General features: G+C 45.0%; 1 protein-coding gene across 2 annotated transcripts in view; it reads right to left on the reverse strand.

Annotated features, from left to right (window-relative positions):
* Positions 1–19,263, reverse strand: part of TRAM2 (translocation associated membrane protein 2) — an 83,411-nt gene that overhangs the window by 26,698 nt on the left and 37,450 nt on the right. For both annotated transcript variants that reach the window (XM_045057645.1, XM_003986235.6), the window contains exon 2: positions 13,440–13,503. In XM_045057645.1, coding sequence (XP_044913580.1) covers positions 13,440–13,503 — 64 coding nt within the window. The remainder of the gene's footprint in view (positions 1–13,439; positions 13,504–19,263) is intronic.

The following is a 19,263-nucleotide window of genomic DNA, read 5'->3' on the forward strand; positions in this document are numbered from 1 at the left end:
TCTCCCTCTCTCTCTGCCCCTCCCCCATTCATGCTCTGTCTCTCTCTGTCTCAAAAATAAATAAACATTAAAAAAAAATTTAAAAAAAAAGTAAAAAGAAAGCTAGAGTAATCAATAACAGACTTGGCTGTTTTGACCAAAAGTCTCAGTCAGCAGCTGCCCCTTTACGGGAGTAACATTCTTATGGACATCCTGCTTTGCTTCCTATGACTAAGAGATACATTCCTGTTTCCTCTGGTGTCACCTGTAAGCAGTTTCTCTGGTCTGCCTCACATGTTCCCATCCCGTCCGGGTACTACTGTGCGGTCTTGGCCCTCCTCCCATGACTTGAGCTGGTTGGTGGCTGTCTGTAGCCATCCCATCCACCTCTTAGATCCTTGGAGTCTGGGCACCTGCCAATGAGACTTCTAGCCTTTGTGTGAAAAACTGGTTGCTCAAAGAGCATCACTGCCCATCCTGGCTGCGTCTTTGCTCCTGGTTCCTTTCCTAATGCCTGCACATCTGGGTTTATAAGATGTACTTTCTGTTAGTTTCTGTGCTTATGGCCAATGTTTCCATGTTAGTGTGATGTTCTAAAAGAACTCAGATATGAAAAAAAAAAACCCACCACAAGCAAAAGGGAAATGATCATTTAAGGGGGAAATATTTATAATTCAGATCATAAACAAAGGACTAAGCTTGCTAATATGTAAAACACTTGATAATAAAAAGATCAAAAATCCAAAAGAAAAATGGGCAAAGGATACGAACAATTTACAGAAAAAATTTAAAAGATGCTCCACCTTACAAAGAAAGGAAATGCAGATGAAAACTACAATGAGCTGCCATTTCATACCCATCACATTGGCAAAGATCCACAGCTTGACAACATACTCTCGCTGAGGCTGTGGAGAAACAACCTCTCCTTCACACACCACTGATGGGGGTGCAAAATGGACCACCCCTTTGGAAGGGCAATTTGGCAATTTCTATTGAGATTACAAGCGCATCAACCCTTTGATGTGGCGACTCCACTTCTGGGAATTTATCTTGCGGTAATACCTGCCACGTTCATAATGACATGTGATGAGGTTATGCACGGCAGCACTGTTTTGAACAATAAACTAATGGAAGCAATCCAAGTCGTTTTCATCTATCAGGGGCAAGTTACATAGCCCATAGTTCTAATACACTGGGGCTATGCAAAGTGTGGCTGTGGACCAACAGCACTGGCATCACCTACAGGCTTGGAAACACGGGCTGTTGTGGATCTACCCCAGGCCTGCTGGGAGAAACTCGGGATGGCCCAGGACTCCATGCTTAATGACACCTCCATGTGATTCTGATGCATGCTAACATTTAAGAAGTGCTGATATGGGGCGCCTGGGTGGCTCAGTGGGTTAACCGTCTGACTTCGGCTCAGAGCATGATCTCACAGTTCGTGAGTTCGAGTCCCGCATCAGGCTCTGTGCTGACAGCTCAGAGCCTGGAGCCTGCTTCGGATTCTGTGTCTCCCTCTCTCTCTGTTCCTCCCCTGCCCATGCTCTGTCTCTGTCTCAAAAAATAAATAAAACATTAAAAAAAAAGAAGTGCTGATATAAACAATGGGTCTGTTTTTTAAAATCAGAGAGGGGACGCCTGAGTGACTCCATTGGTTAAGCGTCCGACTTCAGTTTAGGTCATTATCTCATCGTGCATGGAGTTCAAGCCCCGCATCCGGCTCTCTGCTGTCAGTGTAGAGCACGCTTTGGATCCTCTGTACCCCTTTCTCCCTGCCCCTCTCCAGCTCGTGCGTGCTCTCAAAAAGAAATAAAAATTAAAAAAAGAAAAAAAATCAGAGAGAAACAAAGATCAAAAACAGGGAAAACCAATCAGGAGATTTAGAAAGCAGACCCATGGTTGCTTTGGGAGGAGGTAATGGCTGGGAGTGCTGTATCCTGCTGTAGGTGATGGTGGCGTGGGTGCACATCTATGTACAAATTCACCGTGCCGTACCCTCAAGAACACGTATGTGTCACTGCAGGTGCTATACCTCAATAAAGTTTGTGACGAAAATGATGAAGCTCTCTACCCGTTGACATAAAAGGATATCCAGCATACATTACTTAGTGGGGAAAAAAGTTAGGCCCAGAACAGTATTCTACCAATTACCTAAGAAAGAGAAGAAAAGAAATATGCGTATTTGTGTCTGCATAAACCAACAGTGGAAGGCGGGGGATAAATCCAGGAAGGGCACGCAGGAAACAACAGGGATTATCCACAGGGGATGCGAGTGTCAAAGGAAGAGAGTTCAGGGTGAGAACAAGACTGAATTTTTGGACATGTGAGCGTATTTCCTACTCAAAAAATAATTCTTCCGCTTTGTACAAATAAAATTAAAAAGTATCCATTTTTCCCACCTCGCTGTCTCTCCCCCCACCCTTTTTTTTTTTTTTTACCACAGGGACCCAGACAAAGCATGAAAAGACCTGAAGCTCATTTCTAATGCTGCCACTCGCCCACCAGGGTGGGCGTGATCCAGGGTCTCTCTGCCCTCAGTTACTCCTTTGGGACAATGAGGATAATGCCATCTACCTCTTCTCACAAAGCTCTAAGGATCAAGTAGATAACTGACTTATAAAGTGCTACACCAAAAGAGGAGATCATGCTGACCACTTCTATCAGAACCAGAAGCTAAAAGAACGTAACTGTCACCGTGTACCACATACAAAGTACTCCCATCAGGGTGCTTATTTAGGATAAGGAATACAAACAACAACCATAAGCCACTTATTGAGCATGTGCTCTGTGCCTGGCACTGTAGTGAACACATCTTGTAAGCGGCATCATTCACCTCTCCCAGGAATCCTGAGTATCATACCCACTTTACAGACAGGGCAGCTGAGGTTAAGAGGTGGGAGTTAGTTAGGAGTGGGCTAAGACCCCAAACATGCTGCCAATGACAGGGGCTGAGGCCCATCGTTTATTCCGAGGCCTCCTTGCTTTCTGACTCCCCGAAGGCCATGCTAATATAAACAATGGCACGCCGAGGTGCCAGGGGAAGAGTGGGGTTGAGGACAGGCATGGGGCCCATGCCTCACAGGGCAACATTCTGATCTCCACTCTCACCCTGTGTGGCCAGGCCGCCAGGCCACACCGCCGCTGACCTCCCAAACTATAAGCATCACCATGGTTCTCACACGCACTCAGCTGGTATGGGCCGAAATGTGGCTCCCCTCACCCTCCTGCCAAAAATGATTATGTTGAAGTCCTAACCCTTACCACCTCACAATGTGACCTCATTGGGACACGGGGTCTTTACAGAGGTCATCAAGTTAAAATGAGAACGTTAGGGTGTACCCTAATCCAATGTGACTGGTGTCCTTACAAAAAGGGGAAATCCGGAGGCACCTGGGTGGCTCAGTTGGTTAAGCATCCAACTTCGGCTCAGGTCATGATCTCGCAATTCACAAGTTTGAGCCCTGCACTGGGCTCTCTGCCATCAGCACAAACCCTACTTTTGTCCTTTATCTCCCTCTCTCTCTGCCCCTCCCCTGCTTGTGCACTTTGTCTCACTCTCAAAAATAAATAAACGTTAAAAAAAAAATCTTAAAAAAAAGGGGCAGGGGGGATCTGGACACAGAGACACACACAAAGAGGATGGCCGTCTACACGCCAAGGACAGAGGCCTGGAACAGATCGTGGCTCAGAGCCCTCAAGCAAGCCAACCTGCCGACACTTTGATTTTGGAACTTCTAGCCTCCGGAGCTGTGAGACAATAAATTTCTGTTCCTTAAGCCACTTGGTCTGTAGTATTTTGCCATGGCAGCACTAGAGAAATACATACCCTTATACAATCCTTCCTCACATAGACCCCAACCCCGCCCCTGCCCACAAAATTAAAGATCTGCCCGAGGATTTTCAAGGTTACCATTTTATCCCCATCTTGTATGGCTTGAGATAGATTTTCAACAATTTTCTAGTAAGATAGAAAGATAAGGAAAGGATACTTTCATGATGTAAAAAGATGCAGCAAAAATGAGAGAAGCGTTAAAGAGAATTTGGAAATAAAGGGGCTAACTTGTGACTCGTTTTCTTGATGTATCTTTTTTTTTTTTTTTTTTTTTTTAATAAAGCTATAACCCTACCCGGGCCTTCAGGAAAGAAATAAAATAGTAAGTCCTAGGTGCCAAGCACACACTCAGCAGTTTACACACTGCAGTTTACACACAAGGCTTCTATACACAACTCACCTGGGCAGACAACAATGCAGCACGTGGAGAATGCCTACAGGGAGGGAAAACATGAACTTCAAGAGAAAACTTCATTGACAGCCATAAAGGAAAAATAACTCCACAAGGATCCCATGCAAAAAAAAAAAAAAAAAAAAAAGAAAAATCTAAAATCACTGCTTTTTTCTCCCTCTGGGTAAAAAATAACATGTCAACAAGTTCATTGTTAAATTAGGAACAAAAATTATTTCAGTAAGAACTGAATAAGAAAACAATTATCCTAGCTAGACAGAAGGAGGGATTTGATTGGGAAGGCCAGGAATGTGCAGAAGTGAAAACGCGGGGCAGGGTCTGGATCAGAGGGTGTGTTGGAGGGAAGGGAAAGAACAAGACAACTCACGAGGAGAAGAAACTAGGAGGATGGGAGAAAAGACAGTGGGAGGAGCAGGTCAAAGACACCATTGCCAGGCTTCCGGTTGGTGAACAATTAGCCACAGCAACTCGGGCTCCACTTACTTAAACCTCTGGAACCGTACCCAGAAGGGGAGGAATCCTCTGGGCTGTGGCAGGGAATTGGAGAAAATCAAGTCTAGGCTGGAAGGGGGTCACCTCTGAGATGCTGTTTCCACTTTGTGAAAATTCACTGAGCTGACCACTTACGGTGTGTCCACTTTTCTACACAACTGTTATGCTGAGATAATACCTGTCCTGTTCTGAATGGATCAGCCCCAAATTCACACGTTGGGGTCCTAACGCCAAGGTGAAGGTGTTACAGGTGGGGGCCTTTGGGAGTCGCTTATTATTAGGGAATGAGGCGAAGCCTTCATGTATGGGACTGGGGCCTTAGAAGGGAACTCACATAGCTCCCTGCCCCCCACCCCCTATCAGGACACAACAAGACGTTTGTGACTGGAACAGGGCCCTCACCCGAACATGCTGGCACTCAGATCTCAGGCTTCTAGACTCCAGACCTGGGAGAAATAAGTTTCTCTTGTTTAGAGGCCGCCTTCTATGCTATTCTGTTTGAACAGACCAAACAGAGTGAGGCAGCAAGTTTAACATGTTTCAGTTCACTGGGGGAAAAAAAAACAAAAAACAAAAAACAAAAAACAGGTTTGGGGCTGGCTATCAGTCCTGGGTCAGAGACCCCTCACTGTCTTTCAGATGGCTGACCAATAAGGCCAGGGACACTGGGGGCTGTGGTTTATTTTCTCTTATTCATACAGACAAGACCTCAGGGCCAAAGGGAACCTTGGCAGCTGCTTGGACCATGGGGCCAGGACAGAGCTAGGTCTCTGCCTCCCTGGTTGGGTTTGCCCTCTCTCCGTTGCCCCATTTGGTAAACCCAGCCTTCCTCTGGCTTGTCTGGGCCCCAGTGCTGCATGGGGTGTGAGCAGCCCAGCCTTGGTGTGCCCTTGGGAATGTCTGTGTGTCTCAGCTCCCTCAGCAGGAAAAGGATGGGGCCAGGCCAGGCGAGCCTCCAGTACCCTCCAGCTACGTTGGGCAGCTTTCTCTGCCCAGAGCCACTGCTTCCACCCATCTCTTCCCTTTTGTCCCCCACAAGATTATCTTACAAAGAGGCACTCTTTGTGACTGATATGTGACGCCAGTTTCAAGTCCATGGAACAAGCAGAAGACAAGACTAATTCCTGCCAGGCAGCCCAGGGAACAAACCCTACTCCGAGCCCTGGACAAAGGCCTTCAGCTGAATGAAGCTTGCAAACCATCTGTCTGAGGTTGTTTTGATGGGGCTGAGCGTCTCATCCTACCAGGGGTTAGGAGAACACGGCCAGGCTATCTTAGGGGAGGTCCCTGGCCTTTGCATCTCTCCCTGCAAAAAGCTGCACAGCAACTGGTGGCAATAAAGCAGCTAGGACAAGAAAGCCAGGGATGTGTCCTTGTCACCTTTGAGGACCACAAAACAAACCTTTCTCTCAAGGAAGCCCTCACCCTCGGCGATTTAGTCCTACGGGCACAGCAACAGGCTCAGGAACGTCAGAGCTACCACGACCCCTGCCCACGCAGGGGGCGCCCCAAACATGGCCATGACTTCTCAGGGAGCTACAGCCCAACTTGAAACCAAATCCAGCCCATGATACTGTTCACCCCCCTCCACTCCTCAGACCAAAGAGTTCTAGAAAAACCTAAATTGGAAGAGAACAGAAAAATGCAAATGATTCACAGGATTTAGCAAGTTTCCCTGTCTTACCTTCAAGGATGGAAGCAAAGGGTCGTTTGAAAGTCTGCCTGGTGCTTTTTACGCAGGGCAATGAGAACAGCGCTTTTAGTCTTCACAGGAATCACCTGTGGATCTCCTTAAAAAGCAAGATCTGATGCAGGTGTGTGGCAGGGCCCGGGGAGCCTGCATGTCTAACAAGTTCTCAAGTGATGTGAACGGTGTGGGTCCGTGGATCATTTGAGTGGCAAGCACTTAAGAGGACTCTCAGGGCTTCCTGTATTCAGGAAACACTTGAGATTGAGAGCATGACCATAGCTCTCAATTTTGCAGATGAAGGATGGACACAACAAATGTTACAAATGTGATCCGCCCAAGATAATTCAGCAGTTCAGTGGCGCAACCCAAGACAACCTTATAAATGCTCAGCCCATTTGGGGTCACCTGTTCTAGATCAGACAGAAAGCCAGCAGGCCTTGGGTCATTCAGCAAATTAGTGGCAAAGCCCAAAACAACCTTGTAAATGCTCAGTCCATTTGCGGTCACCTGTTCTAGATCAGACGGAAAGCCAGCAGGCCTTGGGTCTGCGTAAAGAATCAAACATCTTTTCCTGAACCTTTATGTTCTGTATATTTCTGGCCACAACGTTATGCTCTGTGGTATTTTAATGAGAAAGAAGACTCAGTGCCTAATGGTACGACCAGAAACCAGACATCTTCTTCCTTGCCACGTGGCACCGGCACGTAGTTGCCAGATAAAATACAAGACGACCAGTTCAACTTAAATTTCAGACAGATAAAGAATAATTTTCTAGTATAATTATGTCCCATACACAATCTGGGATATACTCATACTGAAAAAGAAAGTATTCACTGTTTATCTGAAACTCAAATTTAACTGGCGGTCCTGGATTTTTGTTTGCTAAGTCTGGCAACCCTAACAGGGTAGCAAAATGGGAATAAGGACAGTAGGGATTTGGTAACAAGGAGCACTCTCTGCTTCACTGCTGTCGACGTTAAAGAAAAACACAAGGAAGCCAGCATGGCACGCGTTTCACCAGGATGCACAACTTACTACGGCAACAAGAATGCCCATCTCCTCTTTAGTTCATCTCTCTGAACACGGCTTAATCTTCTCAACCAGCTCATTACAATGTGACAAAATCACACATGGAGGGCTGGTATTATTAGTTGAATTGCATCCCCGCAAACTCCTATGTTGGAAGTCCTAACCCCAGCACTTCAGAATGTGACCTTATTTGGAAATAGAATCAGTAGCAGCTGCAATTAGTTAAGATGAGGTCATAGTGGAGTAGAATGCCCTTAATCTAATATGACTGATGTCCTTATAAAAGGGGGAAATGCGGATGCAGAGACTGACATGCACGCAGAGCAAGTGCCACATGAAGACTGGCGTTCTGATGCCACTAGCTTCAGGACCGAGGGCTGGAGCAGACCTTGCCCCAGAGCCTGCAGAGGGAGCGTGGCCCTCCTGATGCCTTGATCTTGGACTTTTTGCCTCCAGAACTGTGAGACAATAAATTTCTGTTGTTAAGCCACTCAGTTTGTGGCACTTTTGTGACCTCAGCCCCATGAGCAGATGCTGGCAGCTGGGAGGAAGGGAAGAGAGGACAGAGACGAGAAACCCATCAACATTACCATTAGCTATTTTCTGTCAAACCTGAAAACTTCAGCTGAGGGAAGACACTGGGATTCAGAAATAGTAGGCTGCTTTGTGTGAACACAGCCACTGCCCTACTAAAATTCAAACTTAAATGTCGAATTGAGCAAGTTACACACGATTTAAAGAAGAAACCTTAGAAATAAGAAACCCTTACCCAGGTTACACAAAAAGGATACGTTCCCAAGCACCCTCAGTCTTAAAGACATTTGGGAGGGGGGTTCTAAAACTTGCAACCTCAACAGACCCGTTATTGTGAACCGCTGTTTTCCCATGAGAAGTCTGCTTTCCTCCTGGACTTACCAACCAAACATGACCACACCGAGCTGGTGACTAAGGAGGCCAATGCAAAATTAAGCAGGCTATCCTGATTTCATTGCCTCTTTTGATTATTTGCTTGTCATATTTCGTATAACCCCAAATGGCAAGATTTAAACAAAAGATACGCTATTTAACAATACTTTATCCTCTCTTTCCAAAGTAACTGAAACCTCCTCAATTCAGAATGGATTCTAATGGACCTTCACCTTTACCCAGGCCTCGCTGTGGCCCGGAGGGGCAGGCCAGGAGCAGAATTCAATAACCGCACCCAAGAAAAATGCCAAACCCAGCTGGCTCCTGCCACGCTGGCCTTCGCTCAGTCACCAGAATGGGCCAAGATATTTGTTTCTCACTTGAGGCCTCTGCACATGCTAATCCCTATGCCTGGAATGTTCTTTCTTCTGCCTGAACCCTCTCCCTGTGTCCCAACATAACTGGCCACATATACTCGGCTCTAACATCAGCTTCTCAGCAGCATCTTCTGTCCTTACCTTTTCATTTTTCTTTATCACATAAGCCTATCTATTCCCTTCACCACCCCTACCACAACCATAATTTTTTATTGTTTACTTGTTTATTATCTATCCCTCCCTAATAAATGGTGAGCTCCATGAGTCAGAAATCAGACATGTTTTGAGAACAAAAATAGACAAAAAGATCAATGGAACAGAATAGAGAACCCAGAAATAAACCCACACTTACATGGCCAATTGATCTATGACAAAGGAGGCAAGAATATACAATTGGGGGAAAGACAGTCTCTTCAATAAATGGTGCTGGGAAAACTGGACAGCTACATGCAAAAGAATGAAATTGGACCACTTTCTTACACCACACACAAAAATAAATTTAAAATGGATTAAAGACTTAAAGGTGACACCCAAAGCCATAAAAATCCTAGAAGAGAACACAGGCAGTAATTTCTCCACCATCAGCTATAGCAGTATTTTTCTAGGTATGTCTCCTAAGGCAAGGCAAACAAAAGCAAAAGCAAACTATTGGGACTATACCAAAATAAAAAGCTTCTGCACACCAAAGGAAACAGTCAACAAAATGAAAAGGCAACCTACAGAATGGGGAAAGGTATTTGCGAGTAATACATCTTGTAAGGGATTAATATCCAAAATATATAAAGAACTCCTACACCTCCATGCCAAAAAACCAAATAATCCAATTGAAAATCAGTAGAGAACCTGAAGAGACATGTTTTCAAAGGATATAGACAGATGCACACCAGACATGTAAAAAGTAGGTCAACATCACTAATTATCAGAGAAATGCAAATCAAAACAATGAGAGAATACCTCACACTTGTCAGAATGGCTAGAATCAGACAAAACAATACCAAGTGTTGGTGAGAATATGGTGAATAAGGGAACACTTGTGCCTTATTGGTGGGAATGTAAATTGATGCAACCACTGTGGAAAACAGCATGGAGGTTCCTCAAAAAATTAAAAATAGAAATACTATATGGTCCAATAATTCTACTCGATATTTGCCCAAAGAAAGTGAAAACACTCATTCAAAAAGATATATGCATCCCTATGTTTATTACAGCATTATGTACAATAGCCAAAACATGGGAGCAACCAAAGTGGTCATCAACAGATGAACAGACAAGGAAGATGTCATATATAAACATACGTATATGTATATAACCAACATAGAGAGAGAACAGAATATTACACAGCCATAAAAAAAAAAAAAAGGATGAGATCTCAGGGGTGCCTGGGTGGCTAAGTCAGTCGAGTGTCCAACTCTTGATGTTGGCTCGGGTCACGATCTCACAGTTGTGGGATCAAGCCTCGCATCAGGCTCCGCACTGAGCATGGAGGCTGCTTGGGATTCTCTCTCTTCCTCTCTCTCTGCCCCTCCCCTGCCTGTGCTCACTCACTCTCTCTCAAAATAAACTTTTTTTTTTTTAAAAAGGATGAGATCTTGCCATTTATGACAATAAGGACGGACCTAGAGGGTACTATGCAAAGTGAAATAAGTCAGAGAGAGACAAATTTCATATGATGGTCACCAGAGTGGAGAAGGGAAGAGTATGGGCAGAATGGGTGAAGGGAAGTGGGGAGATAAAGGCTTCCAGTTATTTAATGAATAAGTCACAGGAGTAAAAGGTACAGCACAGAAAATACAGTCAGTCAATGGTACTGTAATAACGTTGTACGGTGACAGATGATAGCTACACTTGTGATGGGCATAGCATAATATATAAACTTGTGGAATCACAAAGTTGTACACCTGAAACTAACGTAACATTGTGTGTCAACTATACTCAAATTAAAAAATTGAAAAATTAAAAATAAAAGTAAAAACTACAACCTTTATTTCACTTCACTCTCTTCTTGCTTGTTCATAGTTTCTAAGAACTCAGATGTAATTCTTACCTCTATGTTCATCTATAAAGAAGTCGTACCCCTCCCAGACTGTTTCTTAATAAAAATTTAAAATAGCCATTTCTTAAAAGAAAGAAAGAAATCAGACATGTTTTAGAAACTACTTAACACCCAGGGCTTGGAGCTCAGGAGGCACACAAACATTTGTGGGGATTGATCAATTAATTAATTATTTAAAACAAATGAATGAGAGCATGCTATGATCAATAGCGGCATACTTCCAAATCCTGCCGGGAAGTTCTGTATGCTCAGAGGCTCCAAGTTCAGCCCTGGAGCATGCGGTCTACTTTCTCATCCCAGCTGGAGATGGATTCTTTTAGGATATCACTTGTCTGCTAATTTCTCTGGGAAAGTTTCAAACTCAAAAATCAACCCTCTGATCATGCTCTAGCTTTATAAACACAGGCATATCTCATTTTATTGCACTTTGCAGACACTGCATTTTTCACAAATTGAAGGCTTATGGAAGTCCTGGGTCCAGCAAGTGAACTGGCGCCATTTTTCCAACAGCATTTGTTCACTGGTTTGTGTGTCACATTTTGGCAATTCTCAAAATACTTCAAAGGTTTTCATTATTATGTTTGCTACTGTCATCCATGATCAGTGATTGTAAGTTGCTGAAAGCTCAGATGATGGTTAGCATTTTGCAGCAATACACTATTTTTTACTTGAGGTAGGTACGCTGCTTTTTAGACATAATGCTACTGCACACTTAACAGGCTACAGTATAGTGGAAACACAACGATTATATGCACCAGGAAACCAAAAAATTCATCTGATTTGCTTTACTGCGATACTCATTTTATGACAGTGGTCTGGAACTGAACCCGCAATATCTCCGAGGTCTTTTCTATAATAAAAGCATACCCTGGTCACATGCACATCAGCTGTTGTAGTCCCCAGGACAATACTTTCTCATGGTAAATTAATAAAGCAGTGTTGGGTTGTGATCTGGCAGCCCATATAAATGGACTTCAGGGAGAAATGTGATGAAAATACCAACACAACATTTGATAGCTGGATCTCTCTTTATAAATTAATAAATTGGCATTCTGACATTAACAAAAAAGAAAAAGGCTGTCCATTTTATATTTGGAAAAAAAAAAACAAAAAATAGGACTTATGGGGTCATTAGAATTAGATGACCGAGGGCATTTTGGCAATGCAAATACACAACCTACAACCTTTAAAATGTACATAGCACTTGACCCAGAAATTCCAGTAATAGGAATTCATCCTGAGAAAATAGTCACAAATGCATGTAAAAATTTAGTCCCAAGAATGTTTACTGTAGCTCTGTTTACAACAGAAACTGGAAGCTTAAATATTCAATTGTACGGGGTTGAATGGATAATTTGTGGTAATCCCTACCAAAAATAATCTGCGAGGGCACCTAGGTGGGGCTCAGTTGATTGAGCGTCCGACTTTTGATTTTGGCTCAGGTCATGATCCCAGGGTCATGGGATCGAGCCCTGTGCTGCTTTCCAAGGTGATTTTTACCTTCCTGTGTTTATCCGCATTTTATAAATTTCCTCTGGGAGTCATTTTGAAATATGTTTCCATACAAGCAATTTTAACCAGTCACAAAAAGACAAAAACTATATGATTCCACCTACATAAGGTACCTAGGATAGTCAACTTCACAGAGACAGGAAGTAGCATGGGAGTTGCCAGGGGTTGGAGGGAAGGGGTAGGGGGTGGAGTGTGGAGTTACTGTTTAATGGGTACAGAGTTTCAGTTTTGCAAGATGGGTGGTGCTGATGGTTGCACAACAGTGTGAATGTGCTTAGTGCCCCTGAACTGTACACTTAAACAGGGTTAAGATGGTAAATTGTATGTTATGTTAAATTTAGCACAACGTTTTTAAAAACAGAAAAAAAGCTAAAAAAATTTAAATTAGTAAATGGTAAGTACCACTGGATCTAGCGGTGTGTAAGTTATTAGGATTTTCAAGAGACAGGAGTAGGTAGTGTAACATGGTGTCTCAACTATACTTCAATTAAAAAAAAAAAAAGCGTGAGGGACAGGAGTAGAGAAGGCGGAACCTGACCTTGGACCATGTGGCACTGAGCAAGACAATCCAGTGTGCCCACCAGGGCTGGGGTGTGCCTTGGGACCAGCGAGCGTTTGCCGTGTCTGCTGGCCACGGTGTTTCCTATCTCTTCCTTCACCAGCATTGGGTTTTCCTGCTCTCCTGCTAGTGTCTCTCACTTTGATCCTCAGGTGAAGGAATTGATTTGGCTGCCCCCAAAGCGTGATTTCCCCAGAGTCTGGCTACAGAAACGATATCCTCTGTATGCCACGGGTTAAGGGATTTGCCCCCAGAGTCCTTCAGCTAGGCAAAGAAGAGAATCTCACCTTAAAGTCAAGTCAATTCACCTCTGTATTACTGAAGAAAGAAGTAGGTTCAGCAAACAAAAATTTCCCCTTTCTTCACCGAGAGGACACCCAGGGCTTTGCAACTGAAAGGGAGGTGCAATGCCTGCTTCCTGGTGGTGGGGGACCTGAGAACCCCAAGATTGCAGAGCCACAGGGCAAGGGCTGTGTGTGGCCTGCAGCTGCATCTTAACGGTCCTACAATGGTGGATGCTGAGCTTCAATATCTGAAAAGTCCAAGTCCTTCAGAGTTAACAGGGCCAGGGAGAGACAGAAACTAGTGCTTTCCTTACCTGCTGTAGGCACGCTAACGTTATACTGAGGTAAAATAAATAGGAAGGCAGTCTTGGCGGTGACCTGTAAAATAAAGGGAAAATGTTCCAATTTAGTTTCTTGGTCACATCAAAAGAAACAAGTGGATCCTGCTACCAGCCCCCAGGGCCCACCCCTTTTGCATCTCGGACCCACAGACCTGTCCAATGAAGGGTTTCACCTAAGGAGGAGTTTGCACTGTTTGTTTCCCCGTTTACCTTTAATGACAAGCCTCCCAATACCTGCACTAAAACCCAACAAAACAGCGTGGGGCCCTGCACAGTATCTAGACTTGGACCCACTGAGGATGGAAACGAAACAAGCTGTGCTTGGCAGCCGAGGGCTGTACAAATCTGCCTGCCATTCATTCAAGTATGTATTAAGTTCATTCTAGGCACCCGGCGTTTTGGATTGCAGAAACTAACAGGAAATGAGGACACGGACTTCAAGAAGCTTCAGACCTAGCTGGGGTTCCCCCCAGCGCACAGGCTAACGGCACACTGGACAGCAGCCCCAAAAGTCTACACCTGAGCTTCAGAAACAGAGAACTCCAGCTGCTAATTTCACATCCAGTGTGTTGCGGGACACGGGACAAGACATAATGCCCCCCACTGCTGGCTTGTTTATTTCGAAAGCTGCCTTTAAATAAAATCTTGTGTTGTGAAAAATCTATGGTTGTCACCTGGTTATTAATAACCAAATCAGTACCCTGGCAATTCAACCTGCAGAGAAGAGATGACAAAATGTGGGGATTCAAAGCTTGGACTTTAAGGATCAACGACCTGGGTTCAAATGCAGCCTCGGCCATTTGCTAGGTGTAACCTTACACCCGAGCCTCAGCTTCCCTGTCCACAAAAATCAGGGACATTTGTAATATCCCAGCTTGTAATATCTGGGTAGCGCTGGCCCAACTGTGGGTGTGGTTGGAGGCTCCCCAGATGTTTCTGATGTGCAGCTGGGGCTCAGAAGTACCATCCACACTGTTGTGGAGCAGGGGAGGAGGCCAGGTGAGGAGGGGGGCCCTGGATACGCCTCAGCAATAAAGACTTGCTGGTTCTCCTCTAAATAGAAAGGTTTGAAGGTTGCACCATGGGTGTGGGGGAAACACACTGGGCATGGCAGAAAGTAGCGTGGAACCAAGACCCTCCCCGGGTGGACTCCCAACACACCCAGAGGGAGGTGACTGTCCGTGGCCACTCTCCCCATCACCGAGACCCACTCCTCTGCAGCGGGGTGTCATTTGCTCTTTGCACACAGCGATGCACAAGCCTTCTCATGTATTTGTGCTGTTGTCTCGGACATGTTCTGTCATGCTCACAGGGAAAAAGTCAAATGAGACTAGGGATAAGAAGGCGCTCTGGAAAACACAAAGCCCTATCCAAATCCGCAGGTCTTCCCCCACCTCCATCCCCAAATCTATCTTATTACTGTGGTCCACAAAACCTTTTTCAGGATGTTCCCAACGTCCCTTCTAGTCCAATGGCCTATATTTCTTTTTGTAAAAAATGTGTTCATTATTTATTTTTGAGAGAGAGAGAGCATAGGCAGGGGAGGGGCAGAGAGAGGAGGGGACTGAGGACCCGAAGCAGGCTGCTGGCTGACAGCCCAGAGCTAGACGCGGGGCTCAAACTCACAAACTGTGAGATCGTGACCTGAGCCTAAATCAGAAGCTCAAGTGACTGAGCCACCCAGGTGCCCCCAATTGCCTGTATTTCTTTAGAACAGAGGGACACTGGTTTAGCCAAAATGCGGTACCCATTACTTTTCCTTTTGGGGGTTTTAGCCCCTCTCATTTTGTATCCTACTTCTGTTACATCCCCCCTCCCCAAATTCTATTGATCAGAATCTCATTTATCCATCATAGTCCAGCTCAACTATAGCTCTCCACCAAGCCCTCCCCCCCCCCCCCCCAGCTGCTCAGGGTGGAATGCTTTCTTCCGTTGTGCCCCCACCATACCACCTTCTCTGTCTATGCCTTTACCTGTCAGGTGCCACTCCCTGCACACAGGGACTAACCCAGATGCACAAGGAAGGCCTCAGTAACTGCTCACTGGACAAGATGGAAAATCAAAAGCTGAGTCTGCGCTGGCCTGCTTCACTCAACTGTTCTGTTCCCACTCTTTAGCAGGAGCTGCCCCAGTGCTGTCATGTTGGTGGGTCCTCTGTCACCTCTCTGTCGCCCACAGCTTTTCCTTGACACCATCTGGCTGCTACACCAGCTGAACGCATGATGTCACGAAGCCCCCCACCACTCCAGCCACGGTGGTGTCTCACTGCAGGCAGCTGTTAGGGATGTGGTGATGAGAGTTATTAGTAGGGCTCAGGCATCAGTGTATGATGTGTTGGTCGTGTACCTGACTCTACTCACACTGGTCATCCGTGACCTAACTGCCTGACTCTGTACTGTCCGCCATGACTTCTTTTGCAAGCTTTGTCTTCTCAGGCTGAAATCCCCCCAAGGGAAGATGAGGAAGCCAGAGGAAGCAGAAGGGAAGACAGAGGAGAAAGGCAGGCAGACAGGCACAAAACCAAACTACATATGTTCTAGGTAAATATGTATATTTACCAAACTACATATGTTCTAAGCACAAATCTCCATTCAGTTTCATCCAGGAAACACACCCATCTTTTAACTTCATGGAGTGGAGTGGACCTCCATGAGGTTTTGGCTGACCAGGATCCACTCCCTGCTCCCTGAGGGCATCACCTGTCCCCAGCTGTGTGTGTTTTATGTGTGTACATGCACACATGCATGTTTGGAGATTACCCTGATGACCACCTTCCTCCTGGAGAGATGACAAGGCCAGGCCCTCTCCCCTGGACAGAAGACCAGCCAATCAGATACCTTCTCCTGGACTCAGAAACTTGGGCAGGAATGTAGGAATTGCTGGTCAGTGCCGGGTGCCTAACCAGATTCTTCCTCTGCAGCTCCCACCACGCTGCCCTGGAGTGCCCCAGACCCTCATCAACTGCATGAACCCCCAGAGAGCCTCCTTAAGTTGGCCAGAGTCCATTCCTAAGACACATTATAGTTCCATGTATCGAGTACTGGTGTTCAACTCTAGCTCACACATTTGAATTCCTAGGTAAGCTTTTAAAATGTCTATGCCTGGGCTGCCCCCAGTCCATTAAACCTCATCCTTCGTGGCATCAGCATGTCGCTAAGCTCCCCAGAGCGCTCCCACATGCAGCCAAGTCTGCAAGGCCACTCACACAGAGACTCGCCTTCACCACCTTGTCTAAGCAAGGCTGTCAGGCTCTCTATCTAGGAACTTTTCCTGTGCCCTTCACAGAATTTAATTAATTTATGTCTTAAGTACATTTTTATTTTAACTTCTAAAGAAACATACATACTTTAAAAAGCTGAACAATTCAGGGGCACCTAGGTAGCACAGTCAGTTAAGCATCCGACTCTTGATTTCAGCTCAGGTCACAATCTCACGATTTGTGGGCTCGAGCCCTGCGTGGGGCTCCACGCTGGCAGTATGGGACCGGCTTGGGATTCTCTCTCCCTCTCTTTCTGCCCCTCCCCTGATCTCTATCTCTCTCAAAACAAATAAACTTTAAAAAAAAAAAAAGGAACAATTCAGAAATATGTAAAGTAAAAACCTACCACCCCTCTGTGTTCTTTGCTTTCCTACCTTCTGCAGCCCATATTCATGTCTCCCTCTGTATGTTCGATGCCAATTCTGTGAGAGCTTTTCCTCTGCATGTATCTTACTTGGAATTTATTACCTTTTATTTTGACATTACAACTTGAATTGTGTTTATATAACTTGACGCAAGGGATGAAAGAATGAAAAAATTTAAAAAGAGCTACAGCCTATAAATAATGCTTAAATTACATCTTAAGCTCAGTATCATATGGACCAAGATACAAATCTATTCAATGTACATCAAAGTATCTGAAGTATGGTTAGTTACATGGAGAATGTGCAGGTCAACTTTTCTTTACTAATGTCAACATATAAATAACTAGCTATTTTTTTTTAATTTTTTTTTTCAACGTTTATTTATTTTTGGGACAGAGAGAGACAGAGCATGAACGGGGGAGGGTCAGAGAGAGAGGGAGACACAGAATCGGAAACAGGCTACAGGCTCTGAGCCATCAGCCCAGAGCCGGATGCGGGGCTCGAACTCACAGACCGCGAGATCGTGACCTGGCTGAAGTCGGACGCTTAACCGACTGCGCCACCCAGGCGCCCCAATAACTGGCTATTTAATAAAAATTTCCTTATACATTCTAGTGTTTTTCGCTAATATTTCCCACAAGGTCAAATGATATTCGACACCAAAAAGCTCAGCAGAATAAAATGAGCTCTGACAGGAGATATAAATGTATAGAGTCCACTACTCCAGCTACTGAAGAATCATCTCACTTTTTTTTTTTCTTTGAAGAAGACAGACATTTGCTATATGGGCTGTACATATATATATTCTTTCCCTGGTCCTGAATATACAGTCAATTCTTGTTATTCATGGTAGTTCTGTTCAATGAAGTCACTGCGGACACTGAGTTAGCAAACACTGGACCACTGCTCCCAGGAGAAATAGAGTTAGGTACCAACAGTCTGGTCACAACATTTCCATCAACCCATCACTATGTGTGTTTTTGTGTAAGGATGCTGTATTTATAATATATTGCTAAAGCATGAACACTAAACTCATGGCCAACAGCACTATAATTCATGCCTGAAGAAGCTTATCTAACACACGTACATCCTCTGTGAGGCATATCAGGGCCTTCTCATGCTTAGGAGACAGATGGCACTTCAGCACCAGGGGTGAGGGCCATTTTAAACAGCAAAATCACCAACAAAAAGCACAAAAATGAAAAAAAAAATGTGGCACTGGATAGACCACAAAAAAGACATTTGCTTACAACAGGAGAGCTGAAACTAGAAGGCAAAGCATGGTCTTGTTTGATGTCAGCTGGGAATGTGCTCATTGGGTGACTCAAATTTTCCATTGCTGTGTGTATGTTCACAAATGACCACACAATTGCCCAGTGTTGATGTTCAGAGTCACAAATAAATTTTAGCGAGGAGGAGCATCGGCACGCACAAAATGTGTGAAGGACAAGGATCAACTGTTGGGACAAACCTGACTGCCAACTCCATGAGGGCCAAGATTTTTTGTAACACCTCTTTGAGGTATAATTTACACACTATAAAGTTTACCCACTGTAAGTGTATAGCTTTATAGGGTTTATCTTTACTTGTTTTTACACTCTCCATTCACTGGAATACAAGTTCCAGGAAAGTGTGGATCTTACTCGTCTCGATTATCTCCAAACCATCACCTCCAATGGTGCCGAGGACACAGCCAGCACTCAGGGAGCTCTTGTTAAATGAATACAGCGATGAGGTAGGGGAGCCAGTGCTGTGCTCAGCTGGCTGCCCCTCGGCCCATCATCTGCATGTCCTCTCCCTCTCCCTGGGGTCCAGCCCAGTGCGAGGCACGTAGTAGGTATCTCATACATACCTAGTTGATGAACTAATGGTGCAAGCAGCCATAGTTAGTAACCACAGATGGTTGCTTAACAGAGGTTTTCTGGACATGATTCTGAGAGAATAGGATCTGGGACTCTGATTAAGGCAAAAACACCAAATTCCAGTGTTTTTCCATCCCTGACCGCTGGGTCGTAGCAGCAGAAACCATTCGAGGCCCTGCATCTTTCTCTATAGGCGGCCATGCTTACCCCCCCCCCCATTTTAGTCTGTCTCAGTAAGGTGACATCAGTACCTCTGTTTCATGGATGAAGAAGATAAACGTGAGGCCCAGAGGGGTACAATGGTCTCCTGA

The sequence above is a fragment of the Felis catus genome, chromosome B2 (assembly GCF_018350175.1).
Source record: "Felis catus isolate Fca126 chromosome B2, F.catus_Fca126_mat1.0, whole genome shotgun sequence".
Classification (NCBI taxonomy): domain Eukaryota; kingdom Metazoa; phylum Chordata; class Mammalia; order Carnivora; family Felidae; genus Felis; species Felis catus.